Genomic DNA, 16,505 nt, shown 5'->3' on the forward strand with positions numbered 1-16,505 from the left:
TAGTATTTAATATTTTCTTACTGTCTTACTGACATCTGCCATGTGAATGAAATGAAATAGAATAGAATAGAAAACTTTGTTGTCCATAACAATATTTCGTAAAATGTTGATGAAATTAACTTTTAGGGGTGATGCTCCGCGACCCACGCTGCCAGCTGCAGCAGTTCAGCCACATCCGTGTAGACGTTGTGTTACAGCGCCCAGCCTATGCCTCAACCGTGGTCTGGTCGGCTGAGGATCTCATCCCCTCACTGGTGCCCAAACAGGAGCACTCCATCAATCTACCTCTACCGCCCCTCATCGCTGACGCACAGATGAACCGAACCAACAATAGGACCAGGACTTTATCCCCTGACCACTCCACCATAACCACCTCCACCACCCCTCCACACATGGACCCTCGCCTGGTCGCTGCCCGTCTGAAGGAGGGTGTGCTGGGTGTGGGGGTTGGACTAGGCAGGCTCCCCTCCAGGACACTGGAGCCCAGGGGGTCAACAGAGAGGTTGTTGGATCCCAGGCAACACAAGGCCCTGGGTGTGGACCCCCGGATAGGTCGGTCAGGTAGTGTGGACACTAAGCTTCCTATCCTGAGGGAGACGGAGAGAGGTGGTGGGGGAGGTGGAGGAGACCCCAGGTTGCAGAGGAGCAGTGCTAGTGGAACCTCTTCCCTCAAAACCACTACGTTAACATTTTCAGCCCCGGCGCCAGCTCCATCTAAATCTGAGGCTGAGAAGCCAGAGAAGCTGTGTCCGTACGCCCCAGGGCGCCTGTCCTCGTCCGGTGGTGGGTTAGAGAGCCCCACCACCTCCACCCTGCTAGGGGGCATCAGCCTTTATGACCCCAGAAACCAGGCACCACAGCAGGGCCAGCGGGACGAGACAGAGCCCCCGAGGAAGACTGGGATCCTCAAACTACCAGCCAAGAGAGAAAACAACACTAACACTAAAACTCCAGCATCATCCTCGCTCTCGCCAACCCAGCGATCTGGAGGGTCTGTATCCACACAGGATGTCAAGGGCGGTACAGAGAGCGCCATGGATGGGTCTGGGTCCAAAAGTCGTCCACCTCTTACCCTCTCCTCTGCTCCTACAGTGACAATGTCAGGGTCGGAGCCTCCCAGCTCCCCAGTCAAATCCTCCGCCCCCGCTGTCCACCACCTACCCATCCAGGCCCTCGCAGGCCTGATCAGGCCCCCCTACACAGACCCCAGACAGGTCAAACAGGTAGAGAAGGAGGCCAAGCAGCAGGAGGAGAAGGAGCTGGAGGAGGAGAAGGGTAAAGAGGAGGAGAAGGTGGAGGAAGCAAAAGAGAAGGAGGAGACAGAAGACGATAGGCCGCTGAAAGACGTATTCAAGACCTTCGACCCCACTGCCTCCCCTTTCAGTCAGTAAATGCTCCTATTTTGAAATATATGAAAACACTCCTGTGTTGCAATGTTTCTAAATATATTGACAACCTAGTAAAATATACTGTATGTTCTGTACATTTATTAGAAACTTGTATCATTATTATTGAGCTTTACATATTTATTTCACCTGTATATAAAACTGTCTGTTCTTCAGGATCTGTTGAGAATAGACTCACGTGTCACTAAATGTATTGTACATTGATAGAGATAGTCCCTGTCTGTTGCTTCAAGACAGACATTTGATCATGTTATTATACAGTATATGGCTACCAGTCATGGCAGCATAGACGTAGGGTAGATGCTGGCTGTGCAAAGACTTGGTTTATGTACAGTATAACTATCTTAAGTCTATAGGGATGTTATTGGTCTTTGAAAGGGAGTTAAGATATGGACAGTATTAAGGGTTTAACTTTCATATCAAAATATGTAATATTAAGGAACTGTATTAAAATGGTTGTTTTATGAAACAGTACAGTATTTTCGGCCAGGTCTACACCTTTTGAGAAGAAAAAAAACATTTAAAAAACAAACAATACAGTCCTATATACCAGAACACTAAGTAAACCTTGAATCTCAGTTATTTTTCCTTTTGATCTTATACTTTAATATTATTTACAGACACTTTTACATTTGTGTTCTATGCTCACTATGGTGGTTAAGAAATGAGAATATTGAAAGTGGGTGTAACATGGGTTTCATTTGGTCCATTTTGTGTGATTATGTATGGTGCTACATTTGAGATTGACTGAATTGAATTGATTTTTATTATATGCTATTAGGTCACATTTTAAATGGCTTGTTTCGTATCATAAACACAGTGTTTTTTTATGAATGGTGTAATCTGGGTTATGTCATGTTTGTTTTGTTTTATAATGTCAATATGGTTGATCAGATATTGTCTAAATGGTCAAACTCAAAGATGCTCATCATGTTGAAATGCCTTTTTAAGCAGTGTCTTTCAAAAAAAGAAATCCATACATGACATCCTCCTTTATGTTGTGAGATGTATTTATGTATAGCCAAAGGACATGTACATGACTTATATTCCTCTTTTATTCCCCCAATACATAACATCCATATGCAAACAACAATATACAGTCACAAACATCCACAACATCACCCCTGCCTAGACCCTCTCACACCCCCATCTCCAGCAATACTCTCGGCCAGGCCACATGGCCTCAAACGGCATCATTTTGTTTCTCTCCATCACCCACGCACTTTCAACACTTAGATAATAAAGGATTGTACTTTTCCATTGTGTTAACGATGGAGGATTGGTTGATTTCCAGTTTGTAACTATACGTCTTTTCAAGATAATTGACAAGAAAAATATCGTCCAACCCATCGGGTATCTCACTGCACCCTCGTATGCCATGTCTTGAAATATGCAGACAGATTAAAAGTACATTTACATTCTAATACTTCTGACAGCCAACTTTCTAACTCTGCCAATAACTTTGGGACTTTATAGCATTCCCAGAAGGCATGGATTATTGAGTCATTGTTCGTTTTACACTTAAGACGTGACTCTGCCATTGTGCTGTAGAATTTGTGAATTTTGTCTCGTGTAATAAATTAAAAACATTAGTTTATATTGGATTAAGCGTACATTTTTGTTAACTGTAATTTCATTAGTTATGTTCCAACATTCCCTCAATCTTGTACCAATGTCAGTTATTTTTAAGTCTTGGTTCCAATAGTTTATATTTTTTTGTCAGAGATTGTCAGTTGGATAGGATCTCTGCAAGTTTTGTATATCTTCCCTATCATATGAACATCCTTTTCTGACACAAATAGGATTCCCTCAAGATTACTCTGATGCCCAAAATATTTCAAATCCACATTCCTTAATATTAAACTTTTTGCTATTTTCAAAATAGCCTTTACAGCCAAACATTTCTATGAAGTGTAATGCATTGCACATCATGTGCTTGATAACATATCTAGTATTTAAGAAATGTGGTCACAAAGTTGTGTGTCCTGTGGACATGATTCATATGTTTACATGGTAGCAACAAGTAGTTCCTGGTGTCCAGTCCATGGGGTTTGACACGTTCACTTGAATCCCTGTTTCTGTATGTGAATAGGAAGGGCCAGGCTGGGGGATTCTCTGTGCTGGGAGGTTCTCCTCAGGCCAAGATCATCTGTGTCTGAATTACAGTTCTGCTGGGCTCGGTGCATTTGTAGGTTCCTCTTCCACTGGAAACAGAGCGCTGCTGCCTCCACCCCATCTGAGTTGGGCTCCGGCTGTTTCAAACCCTGTTTGGCAGATTTCTATCTGTTATGGTTAATGTGTAAAATCGGGAAATCTATACATTTACCGGGAAATATATACATTCCCTATCAATTGTAAATGTACAGGTTTACCAGGGAATCCATACATTTATGGGGCAGGGAATGTGTACATCTCCCGGTAGTGGTTATTACCTTGATGCAGGCTGTCTCTGCTGCTCTGACCCCATGCAGAACTATCTGAAGCAGGTTCTGGGCATTCTTCACAAGGATCTCATCTGAAGACTTGCTTCCAGGGGTCAATGCATTAACACTGTAGAAATAGATGTATGTAACTTGTATTAGTTCTGATCTACTTTAGGATATTGGATTCTGTGGATGTTTGTATAATATAAATACATTATTGTTATCAGTGAACAGTATGAAAAATACAGAACTGGAAACGAGGTGAAGATCATTGATGTAAATTAGAATAGGAAGGGACCAAGTATGGACCCTTGAAGGACTCCCACAAATTATATTCAGGTATTTTGACTGCTATTCTATAAGGAAAAATGTTTCTTGTTGGGAAGGTAACGTCTACATGAGTTGTCTATAGTGCAATACATCTGCTGGTGTAAAAGGTGTTTTATAAATACATTGAATTGATTGGTTTGAATGATTGATCACTCACCTGGAGATGATAGTGAGTTGGTTGGTGATGGTGAGAATCTGTTCCACTCTGAGAGACAGTTCAGCAGTACACTGTTTGTCCAGACAGTGGTTTGATATAACCCTCACAAAGTGGGTGATGTATTGGCAATTTGAGACCACGCCTTTTGCTGTGTTGACAAACATCTCTTTGCTCTGTAATATAGATCAACACTACATGTCCAAAAGTATGTTGACACTTGCTCGTCAAACACATTCCAAAATCATGGGCATTAATATGGAGTTGGTCCCCCCTTTGCTGCTATAACAGCCTCCACTCTTCAGTGAAGGCTTTCCACTAGATGTTGGAACATTGCTGCGGGGACTTGCTTCCATTCAGCCACAAGAGCATTAGTGAGGTCAACGTTCCAATTAATCCCAAAGGTGTTTGATGGGGTTGAGGTCAGTCAAGTTCTTCCACACCGATCTCGACAAACCATTTCTGTATGGACCTCTTTGTGCACGGGGGCATTGTCATGATGAAACAGGAAAGGACCTTCCCCAAACTGTTGTCACAAAGTTGGAAGCCAGAATAATCTAGAATGGCATTGTATGCTGCAGCGTTAAGATTTCCCTTCACTGGAACTAAGGGGCCTAGCGCAAACCATGATAAACAGCCCCAGATCATTATTCCTCCTCCACAGTTGGCACTATGCATTTGGCCAGGTAGCGTTCTCCTGGCATCCGCCAAACCCAGATTCGTCTGACTGATGGTGAAGCATGATTCATCACTCCAGAGAACGCGTTTCCACTACTGAGTCCAATGGCGACGAGCTTTACACCACTCCAGCCAATTCTTGGCTTTGCACATGGTGATCTTAGTCCTGTGTGCGGCTGCTCTGACATGGAAACCCATTTCATGAAGCTGCTGACGAACAGTTCTTGTGCTGACGTTGCTTCCAGAGGCAGTTTGGAACTCGATAGTGAGTGTTGCAACCGAGGACAGACAATTTTTGCGCGCTTCAGCACTCGGCAGTCCCGTTCTGTGAGCTTATGTGGCCTACCACTTCGCCGTTGTTGCTCCTAGACGTTTACATTTCAGAATAACATCACTTACAATTGACCGGGGCAGCTCTAGCAGGGCAGAAATGTGAAAACTGACTTGTTGGAAAGGTGGCACCCTATGACGGTGCGGCTGAAATAGTTGAATCCATTCATTTGAAGGGATGTCCATATACTTTTAAGAAAAAGCTTAATACAGACAAATAAATAGCAAATATTCAGGGATTCAGAATTCGTCCTGACTGCACTAAATACAATAAACAGATTGATTATTGGTGTCAGGTAGCCTAGCTGTTAGAGCATAGTTACAAATCATTTGTAGACTGCAAATTGACTACAAGAAGCCCAAACAGATATAATATTTCACTAAAACATAATAATTTCAAACCTTGATTACATTTATATACAATCACGTGTCTCTCTATTATGTTTCAGAATACTTGGGAACGGATTTGTTAAATTAAAATCACTTGGAGCTGATTTCCTGGTGTTTTTACAGTCTTTTATGTCCAACCATGAAAATAAATCTATTAAACCACCTTGCCTGTGGGCCAGTAACCGAAAGATGAAATATCTGAGCCGACAAGGTGATAAATCTGTCGACGTGCCATTGCGCAAGGCACTTAACCCTAATTTGCTCCAGGGGCGCCTTACTACTATGGCTGACCCTGTAAAACCACACATTTCACTGCACCTATCGAGTGTGTGAAAATAAATACAAATATTGATTGATTGCCATTACCAGTATGGGCCCTTTCCTCCTCAGGTACTGGGTCATGTGGTAGATCTGGTCTGCAATCTCCCTGGTTACCTGAACGATACGGTTGCCCCGAGCGTCCCACCTGTCTGTCTCTTGTTTGAGGAACAAGGCGGTGTAGGTGAGGGAAGGGGTGAGGTAAGTCAGGGATAGGGTGTCTCTGAAGAATGCAGACCTTGGGGCATCCTGCAAAGAAATATGTGAATGTATACAGTGCATTTGGAAAGTATTCAGAACCCTTTATTTTTTCCACATTTTGTTACCTTACATCCTTATTCTAAAATTCATTAAATAGTTTTTTCCCCCTCATCAATCTACACGCAATACCCCATAATAACATAGCAAAAAAAAAATAAAAATTTTTTTGCAAATGTATTAAAAAGTAGAAAACTGAAATATAACTGAAGCACTCAAACCATTTACTCAGTACTTTGTTGAATAACTTTTGGCAGCGATTACAGCCTTGAGTCTTGTGTATGACACGATAAGCTTGGCACACCTTTATTTGGGGAGTTTCTCCCATTCTTCTCTGCAGATCTTCTCAAGCTCTGTCCGGTTGGATGGGGAGCGTCGCTGTACAGCTATTTTCAGGTCTCTCCAGAGATGTTCAATCAGGTTCAAGTCCGGGCTCTGGCTGGGCCACTCAAGGACATTCAGAGACTTGTTCCAAAGCCATTCCTGCTTTGTCTTGGCTGTGTGCTTAGGGTTGTTGTCCTGTTGGAAGGTGAACCTTCGCCCCAGTCGGAGTTCCTGAGAGCTCTGGAGCAGGTTTTCATCAAGGATCTCTCTGTACTTTGCTCCGTTCATCTTTCCCTCGATCCTGACTAGTCTCCCAGTCCCTGCTGCTGACAAACACCCCCACAGCATGATGTTGCCACCACCATGCTTCACCGTAGGGATGGTGCCAGGTTTCCTCCAGACGTGACGCTTGGCATTCAGGCCATAGAGTTCAATCTTGGTTTCATCAGACCAGAGAATCTTGTTTCTCATGGTCGGAGAGTCCTTGAGGTGTCTTTTGGCAAAATCCAAGCAGGCTGTCATGTTCTGTTTATTGAGGAGTGGCTTCCGTTTGGCTACTCTACCATAAAGGCATGATTGGTGGAGTGCGGCAAAGATGGTTGTCCTTCTGGAAGGTTCTCCCATCTCCACAGAGGAACTATGCAGCTCTGTCAGAGAGACTATAGGGTTCATGGGTCACCTTCCTGACTAAGGCCCTTCCCCCCCGATTAATCAGTTTGGCTTGGCGGCCAGCTCTAGGAAGAGTCTTAATGGTTCCAAACTTCTTCCATTTAAGAATAATGGAGGCCGCTATGTTCTTTGGGACATTCAATGCTGCAGACATTTTTTGGTACTCTTCCCCAGATCTGTGCCTTGACACAATCCTGTCTCTGAGCTCTGTGACAATTCATTCAACCTCATGGCATGGTTTTTGCTCTGACATGCACTATCAACTGTGGGACCTAAAATAGACAGATGTGTGCCTTTCAAAATCATGTCCAATCAATTGAATTTACCACAGGTGGACTCCAATCAAGTTGTAGAAACATCTCAATGATGGAAACAGGATGCACCTGAGCACAATTTTGAGTCTCATAGCAAAGGGTCTGAATACTTATGAAAATAAAGTATCTGTTTTTTATTTTCAATAATAATAATAATGTACAGTTGAAGTCGGAAGTTTACATAAACCTTAGCCAAACTCAGTTTTTCACAATTCCTGACATTTAATCCTAGTAAATATGCCCCGTCTTAGGTCAGTTAGGATCACCACTTTATTTTAAGAATGTGAAATGTTAGAATAATAGTAGAGAGAATTATTTCTTTCAGGTTTTATTTCTTTCATCACATTCCCAGTGAGTCAGAAGTTAAATAGTTTAACTTGGGTCAAACGTTTCGGGTAGCCTTCCACAAGCTTCCCACAATAATTTGTGAATTTAGGCCCATTCCTCCTGACAGAGCTGGTGTACCTGAGTCAGGTTTGTAGGCCTCCTTGCTCGCACACGCTTTTTCAGTTCTGCCCACAAATTTTCTATAGGATTGAGATCAGGGCTTTGTGATGGCCACTCCAATACCTTGACTTTGTTGTCCTTAAGCCATTTTGCCACAACTTTGGAAGTATGCTTGAGGTCAATGTCCTTTTGGAAGACCCATTTGTGACCAAGCTTGAACTTCCTGACTGATGTCTTGAGATGTTGCCTCAATATATCAACATAACTTTCCATCCTCATGATGCCATCCATTTTGTGAAGCGCATCAGTCCATCCTGTAGCAAAGTACCCCCACAACATGATGCTGCCACCCCCGTGCTTCACGTTTGGGATGGTGTTCTTCAGCTTGCAAGCCTCCCCCTTTTTCCTCCAAACATAACGATGATCATTATGGCCAAACAGTTCTATTTTTGTTTCATCAGACTAGAGGACATTTCTCCAAAAAGTACGATCTATGTCCCCATGTGCAGTTGCAAACCGTAGCCTGGCTTTTTTATGGTGGTTTTGGAGCAGTGACTTCTTCTTTGCTGAGGTACCTTTCAGGTTATGTCAATATAGGATTCGTTTCACTGTGGATATAGATACTTTTGTACCTGTTTCCTCCAGCATCTTCACAAGGTCCTTTGCTGTTCTGGGATTGATTTGCACTTTTCGCATCAAAGTACTTTCATCTCTAGGAGACAGAACGCTTCTCCTTCCTGAGCGGTATGACGGCTGCGTTGTCCCATGGTGTTTATCCTTGCGCACTATTGTTTGTACAGATGAACGTGGTACCTTCAGGTGTTTGGAAATTTCTCCCAAGAATGAACAAGACTTGTGGAGGTCTACAATTTTTTTTCAGAGGTCTTGGCTGATTTATTTTGATTTTCCCATGATGTCAAGCAAAGAAGCACTGAGTTTGAAGGTAGGCCTTGAAATACATCCACAAGTACACCTAAAATTGACTCAAATTATGTCAATTAGCCTATCAGAAGCTTCTAAAGCCATGACATCCTTTTCTGGAATTTTCCAAGCTGTTTAAAGGCACAGTCAACTTAGTGTATGTAAATCTCTGACCCACTGGAATTGTGATACAGTGAATTATAAGAGAAATAATCTGTCTAAACAATTGTTGGAAAAATTACTTGTGTCATGCACAAAGTAGATGTCCTAACCAACTTGCCAAAACTATAGTTTGTTAACAAGAAATTTGTGGAGTGGTTGAGAAACGAGTTTTAATGACTCCAACCTAAGTGTATGTAAACTTCCGACTTCAACTATATATACTCTATATAATGTGAATATAATTCTAACAGAAAAAGCACAAATACCGTACAATACAAAAGTAGATGATCTTGTATCTATGTAGTTAAAATATTTAAAGTATCAGCTATTCAATACTTACATACTGTTTTGTTGCCGTCGCAGGTTCATATTTGAGCGTTGCACCACAGATACTGGAATTCTGTTCTGTGGTATTAATATTCTCTGGATTGGTTGTCTGCCAGGGTGCAATGTCTGGTTGGTAATCAAGCTTCTTCAGAGTAGGAGAAAGATTGCTCTCAGTCATCCCTTCTTTGGAATCTCCTGGTGTTCCACCCTGCAGACCAACCTTCATAATAATAACACATGCATTTTATAACATTATTTTATTTGTATAACAAAGTGTTACAGTGTGTTCTTAATAATGAAAACAAGGGGAATATAAACAACAAAGAGCTAAGTTAACTCTACCTTGATGTGTTCCTTAGTCTCCTGGCTTAGCCCATCCACCTTATAGATTTCCTCGGCTAAAAAGCGAGCCTTGGCCGACCAGCACTGTATCTGGATCTCCAGACTGAGAGTGTCGTAGATACAGTGGGTCTCCACTACCAGCCTGGCTCGGCTCACTATATCCGAGATCTGGAAGGACAGATGATCGTTGATGGACCTCAGGTTAATCCGAGCACGAGGGTTGCGAATGTAGTTGAAACAGTCTTCAACCCTCTTGGTAGCAGCTTTGGCGTTCTTGAAAAGCAACTCTGCAGCAGTCTCAAATGTTTCTTGGGCCTCCTTGGATGTCTTGTTATCTTTGTGGTGCTTGGAAGCCTTATAAGCAATGTTTACGATATTTTGAATTGTGGTGACATAGTCCTTATTTGCTTTGTTCAAGTGGCCGGATAGCACCCTCATTTTAATCAGAAGCTGTCTTTGTAGAACTTCTGACCTGGCAAACTGGAGGATGCCTGAGAGAGATACAATGCAGAGGTCCTCAGCTACATGTAAGTATGCCTCAGTGAGAGTCTTTAATTCCTCCTGAAGTTGTGTCAACGTTTTCACTTTGTAGGCGCTTCTACAATTCACGCTAGTCAGTCTCGCTGCCTCTTGGATTCGCAGTGAGTTCTCGGACATGGCCGCCAACCTTTTCTGAGGGGTCAACTGTCTCATAAATGTTTCCCTTGTTCCTAAAATCTTATCCAAAGAATTTAGCAAAACTTGGACTGACAGTGCCCACAGAATACAAGGCCCCTCAAGTTGATCTGCCTGACCTGATGTTGATGAGCTAGCAAGTTCTGTCAGCTCTCTTGTGTTGTTATGGGCTTTGTTCAGCTTGCTGTGCAAAACTGTAAAGCTCTCCTGACAGTCACTTGGTGGCGTTATATCAGACGACGTCAACAGCTGCACCACATCGGCACACAAACTCATGACTTTGCTGAGTTCCTGAGAAATGGCAGTGGCGGCCATGTTTCGTGGACGACCTTGAAACATTGAATAAACGGCATGGTACCAGGTTCCAGCAGCTGGTAAGAGCACTTTCCTGATGTTATTGATCAGGTCAGAGAACAGTGTACTGTGTTTGTAGAGACTGTCCGTGCTCATAGCTAAGCTCATCGCAGTCTCCTGAGCTGTCTGGACTAACTGAGGCGTCAGGGCCACTAACTCTGATCTGAAGATATCCAATGTCTGACTATCGACAGCATCAACAATAGTTGAAGCTTCTTTCGCAGCCTGAGCGTAACAATTTGAAAGCTTGAGAACTCCTGTACAGGCTTTGTTGAGGACCGTTACATCTTTTTCTTTAGTCACAGTCACAACCTTATACAAGAGGGGCAAAAGGTCGAAATCAAGAGGCTTTGGGATTGGATTCGCTTCACCTGAAACAGCTGGCCCCTTTAAATCATCATTGAAGTCTTTGTCTGCCATCATAGGCTCTCTAATTTCTTTTTCTGAGAACTTAACTTTATATTCAACTGGTGAATCCCTTTCTGAAACATCTAGAACAGGAAACTGAAGGCCAAGGTCTCTTATTTCCTGATCAATAGCTGATCCTTGAACCTGATTGTTTGCTTGGACTGAGGATGAGACTATGCTCTGGCGTGCAGCCTCTCGCAGTGGACTGAGGAGGTGTGGATGTTGCTGTCCATCCAGCCCTTCTCTTAACACTCTAAAGTGCTGGATCACCACAAATGTGTGATCTGAAAAGACAGAGTATACATTCACATCAAGACTGGAACCAGAGCACATGTCTCTGACAGATCCGACCACTTTGGCCTGTGACGCTTCGACCTGTTTCAACAGAACTAGGAGTCCATTGCGGTAGATGGGGTTGTCACTCTTGTCTACGTGTCTTCTAACAGAGTGAACCACCTGTTTTGTGTGGGAGATAAGGTCATCAGCATGCTTTCTGAACAGTTTGTGATTCTGGGCTTTATACGCCGCGTCGCATCCACACTGGTCGTTAGCCATCTCGTGAACTGCCAAGCTAGTGAAATCTCTAACATCAATGATGTCACAAAGAACATCCTGCAGCTGACCGGTCTCCTCTTCCCATCTCTCACACAGATTGTGGAGTTTCTGCACGGCCTCAAAGCAGTTCTCTACGTCTGAACCGTCTTTATCCAACTCCCGTGCAAGAGGTTCGATCTCAGCCTTCAGACGCGTGAGGCATGCCCTTGAGTTCTCCACATTTTCTAGACTCTTAGAATCCGTGGCGAAAGCCGAGATGAAACTTGCAACCTGGATCATCCTATCAGCCTGTGTTAGAAGATCCATGAGCAATACACGGATAGAAACTGGATCTACCGGCAACTCTTCAACTGAATCATTCTCCAAGACTTGTCCAAACATATTCACCAGATCTTCGAGTGGACTTGACCCTGTAACAAACGTGTCCAGAACTTGATAGAGAACTGCAGTCATCATAGCACTGTCAAGATTCTGGATTTGCTGCATCAGTGAAAAACAGATACTCTGTAAATGCTGGTTCAGGTTATCATCATCAGGATTCTCTGGAAGCTTTACAAGCCTGGACATTTCTGACCAGATATGTAGGACATGTCGGCAATGATCCACCACACAGAGTTGAAGCTCCCTTTGTGAGGAGTTGGCCACCACCATACAGTGGAACACAAGATCTCTTAAGAGGCTGTCAACGTTACTGATCGAGGAAGAGGAGGAAGAACTGGCCAGTAGCCTTATCAAAGCATCACGCCTGTCAATGTAGTACCCACACGGACCTAAGGCAACACCACCTCTATGGCAATAACTCTTGAGTGTAGTTACAATGTCTTTCACAGTGCTTTTCACCCTGTCCAGAATGTACGTTTTGGCGGCTTGGGCCTGCTCACTGGTTCGGTGTTTGATAGTGGTGACCATAGCCGTGTGAAGCATAGAGATGCATTTCCTCAAGGAGTCCAAAGAGTTGTGCAAGTGCTCCGTCTGCCTAGGATCCTGTAGGAAAACAGAAGATAAACAAAGACTTTAATTGCAACTACAGGTACATTGAGTGAGTGCTCAGCTGGTCCTCTTTTTTTCATTGTTACAGACTGTTGACTGCAAACACCCTTTCACTATTTTTACACAAGAGGATGGAGTTGAGTAGCCTGATCTCACGATAGCTCACACTCTGTTTCAATTGACAATTGAAGTGAAACGATCAGTCTGCTTGACCAGGCTAAGAGTTGAGCACGTTCCCTCCCCTTACCTGCAGGGCTTCAGCCCGTTCCACTACCAGGTTGTTCAGGAGAACCAGGGCCTCAGTGAAACGATGGAAGGCCTTCAGTAGAGATAGGATGTCCAGGGAGGAAGCTAGAGAGGATAAGCAGTCCAACACCCAGTCTGCAGCCGCTATGGTCTTTCTCACTGTTGCATCATCTTCCACTGAAAGTATCTAGATGACATAGGAATATAAATAATCGATAATTATGATTTTTGGAGGGTTTTCTTGAATAATATTCCATTTTGTAATGAATATGATAATGTTATACAACATGCTTTATAGGGTTATAAAGGGTTTTCTTGAATAATATTCAATTTTCTAATGAATATGATAATGTTATACAACATGCTTTATAGGGTTATAAAGGGTTTTCTTGAACACTCTCCACATATTTTTCAGATAGTTGTTATTTTTCCAATTACATATGTTGTTCTACGACTATGTGAACCAACCTGGAAACAGATACTGTATGCTGTTTAATATTCATAAGTTTGTATATACGAAGAACAGTTCATGATTATAACACATTATAATGGGTTCATTCATGCTCATCACAAGTCTTACAATGACAAGTCAAAACAATTCTTATAACTTCACCATAACACAGTATACAGTCGTAGCCAAAAGTTTTGAGAATGACACAAATATTAATTTTCACAAAGTTTGCTGCTTCAGTGTCTTTAGATATTTTTGTCAGATGTTACTATGGAATACTGAAGTATAATTACAAGCATTTCATAAGTGTCAAAGGCTTTTATTGACAATTACATGAAGTTGATGCAAAGAGTCAATATTTGCAGTGTTGACCCTTCTTTTACAAGACCTCTGCAATCCGCCCTGGCATGCTGTCAATTAACTTCTGGGCCACATCCTGACTGATGGCAGCCCATTCTTGCATAATCAATGCTTGGAGTTTGTCAGAATGTGTGGGTTTTTGTTTGTCCACCCACCTCTTGAGGATTCACCACAAGTTCTCAATGGGATTAAGGTCTGGGGAGTTTCCTGGCCATGGACCCAAAATATCGATGTTTTGTTCCCCGAGCCACTTAGTTATCACCTTTGCCTTATGGCAAGGTGCTCCATCATGCTGGAAAAGGCATTGTTCGTCACCAATTGTGAGTGAGCCCACTCCCTTGGCTGAGAAGCAACCCCACACATGAATGGTCTCAGGATGCTTTACTGTTGGCATGACACAGGACTGATGGTAGCGCTCACCTTGTCTTCTCCGGACAAGCTTTTTTCTGGATGGCCCAAACAATCGGAAAGGGGATTCATCAGAGAAAATGACTTTACCACAGTCCTCATCAGTCCAATCCCTGTACCTTTGCAGAATATCAGTCTGTCCCTGATGTTTTTCCTGGAGAGAAGTGGCTTCTTTGCTGCCCTTCTTGACACCAGGCCATCCGGAAAAAGTATTCGCCTCACTGTGTGTGCAGATGCACTCACACCTGCCTGCTGCCATTCCTGAGCAAGCTCTGTACTGGTGGTGCCCCGATCCCGCAGCTGAATCAACTTTAGGAGACGGTCCTGGCGCTTGCTGGACTTTCTTGAGCGCCTTGAAGCCTTCTTCACAACAGTTGAACCGCTCTCCTTGAAGTTCTCGATGATCCGATAAATGGTTGATTTAGGTGCAATCTTACTGGCAGCAATATCCTTGCCTGTGAAGCCCTTTTTGTGCAAAGCAATGATGACGGCACGTGTTTCCTTACAGGTAACCATGGTTGACAGAAGAAGAACAATGATACCAAGCACCACCCTCCTTTTGAAGCTTCCAGTCTGTTATTCGAACTCAATCAGCATGCCAGAGTGATCTCCAGCCTTGTCCTCGTCAACACTCACACCTGTGTTAACGAGAGAATCACTGACATGATGTCAGCTGGTCCTTTTGTGGCAGGGCTGAAAAGCAGTGGAAATGTTTTTTGGGGATTCAGTTAACTTGCATGGCAAAGAGGGACTTTGTAATTAATTGCAATTCATCTGATCACTCTTCATAACATTCTGGAGTATATGCAAACTGCCATCATACAAATTGAGGCAGCAGATTTTGTGAAAATTAATATTTGTGTCATTCTCAAAACTTTTGTCCATGTTTGTACCTGCAGACTTTAAGTAAAGTGTCACTACATAGGCTAATGTTACTGTACTTTGACCACTCCTAGCAGAACATTCTGTGTTGCAGTGATGAGCTCCTCTCTGTGCTCGGCTAGGCTGGGCTGGATACGGAGTTTCTGGGCTGCCAGGAGGACATGCTGTCCAGACACAGTCATCGGCTCCACTAGGGATGACATCTCTGTCCTCATTACCTCATCATCTGCGGCTTCTGAACGTCTTGGAAAAGAGCGAGAGAGAAAAAACAGCCTAATTTTCATTTAATGATGTTGTTATTTAGCCTGGAAACCAAACGGATATGAGCCATCAGCAGAGCCATCTATTTCTATATGCAATAAAAGGCTCTGGTAAAATGGAGCATATCAGTTTGGATTCCAGGCTTGTTGTTATTACTCAGGGCACTCACAGTTCTGTATGGTATTCATATTTTTCACTATGTGATGTTCATGACAAACTTTGCATGTTGTTAAGTTTAGAAAATAAAGTCTGGCTTCAATTAACCGATTCCTGCTCAGATGACTATAAGACATTATTCCTGTTTTGCAATAGCAGATGGAGTCAACAAATGTGTGTCATGCTAGACCAGAAGAAGCCAGTCCAGGTAGAAGCAAGAGAATACCTGTCTTGTAAATTTGGGGAACACAGTAAAACCTAAAATTATAAATCTAGCAAATAATACTATTACTGTATATTATGTTTTATAAGGAGCTTCAACCATATTTATTATAGACTACCTGTCCTTTGTTTTTTAAATACATGTATGCAAGGGAAGCAGTACACACTTTAAGAGAAAGGATAGAATGCAGGGTCCACCACCTGTAGGCAACGGCGGCCATGTTCATGGTGGCTCTGGCCACAGCCTGTGCTTCTCCCTCTAGCTGGGTGAACTGCTCTGGTCCCTCCAGCCCCTCTGCCCTCTCACACAGCAGGACCAGGTGGACCAGGTGTACTGCGATGGGGGCCACCACCTTCTCTATAGCAGCTGTCTTTATCAGGCTAGCCTGGTCTAGGAAATATGCCATACCTGGACACTGGTACTGCAGGAGTGATGGCCAGGAGGTTAGTAATGTTATATTAAGTTTAATTTACAAATGATACAGATATCCAATCATGTTGATTAGTTTGTATTTGCAGGTGTTTTTAACATTGGTAACTTCATTAGGTCTCCTTATAAACAACTTCTAAACATATTGTAACGACCCTTGGTTAAAAGTGCGGATATCGACTCTGCCACTCGAGCATGCTTTTGGGGCAAGGTCGATAGCGCGCTAGAAGGTTGAGTGTTTGAGACTTGCTCCCTGCTGTTTCATTACAATATGTTAAAACCCAGCGGAATGACGTTGCCACGAGCAGCGCCGC

General features: G+C 43.1%; 2 protein-coding genes across 2 annotated transcripts in view; one reads left to right on the top strand and one right to left on the bottom strand.

Annotated features, from left to right (window-relative positions):
* The window catches only part of zc3h6 (zinc finger CCCH-type containing 6), a 15,742-nt gene extending 12,739 nt beyond the window's left edge, over window positions 1-3,003 (top strand). Inside the window, exon 15 of the mRNA XM_021576390.3 lies at window positions 127-3,003. Coding sequence (XP_021432065.2) covers window positions 127-1,391 — 1,265 coding nt within the window. The 3' untranslated portion in view covers window positions 1,392-3,003. The remainder of the gene's footprint in view (window positions 1-126) is intronic.
* On the bottom strand, window positions 2,459-16,304 carry LOC110499317 (uncharacterized). Its single transcript, XM_036956145.2, has 9 exons — window positions 15,963-16,304; window positions 15,182-15,365; window positions 13,023-13,208; window positions 9,794-12,769; window positions 9,465-9,671; window positions 6,078-6,278; window positions 4,317-4,489; window positions 3,839-3,956; window positions 2,459-3,670 (listed from the first exon to the last, which is right to left on the bottom strand). The coding sequence occupies exons 1-9, from the start codon at window positions 16,166-16,168 to the stop codon at window positions 3,467-3,469; spliced, it is 4,455 nt and encodes a 1,484-aa protein (XP_036812040.2). The 5' UTR covers window positions 16,169-16,304; the 3' UTR covers window positions 2,459-3,466.
* Between the last annotated feature and the right edge of the window lie 201 nt (window positions 16,305-16,505).

This window comes from Oncorhynchus mykiss, chromosome 20, assembly GCF_057628025.1.
Source record: "Oncorhynchus mykiss isolate SJ-2025 chromosome 20, ASM5762802v1, whole genome shotgun sequence".
NCBI classification, from domain to species: domain Eukaryota; kingdom Metazoa; phylum Chordata; class Actinopteri; order Salmoniformes; family Salmonidae; genus Oncorhynchus; species Oncorhynchus mykiss.

What these genes read in the sequence shown, in the direction of transcription:
- LOC110499317 (XM_036956145.2), bottom strand. Translation starts at nt 16,168, where the DNA reads ATGGCATATTTCCTAGACCAGGCTAGCCTGATAAAGACAGCTGCTATA. An exon ending in TTCTGCTAGGAGTGGTCAAA is followed by an intron (nt 13,209 to 15,181) that starts GTACAGTAACAT and finishes TATGTCATCTAG; the next exon opens with ATACTTTCAGTGGAAGATGA. An exon ending in AACGGGCTGAAGCCCTGCAG is followed by an intron (nt 12,770 to 13,022) that starts GTAAGGGGAGGG and finishes GTTTTCCTACAG; the next exon opens with GATCCTAGGCAGACGGAGCA.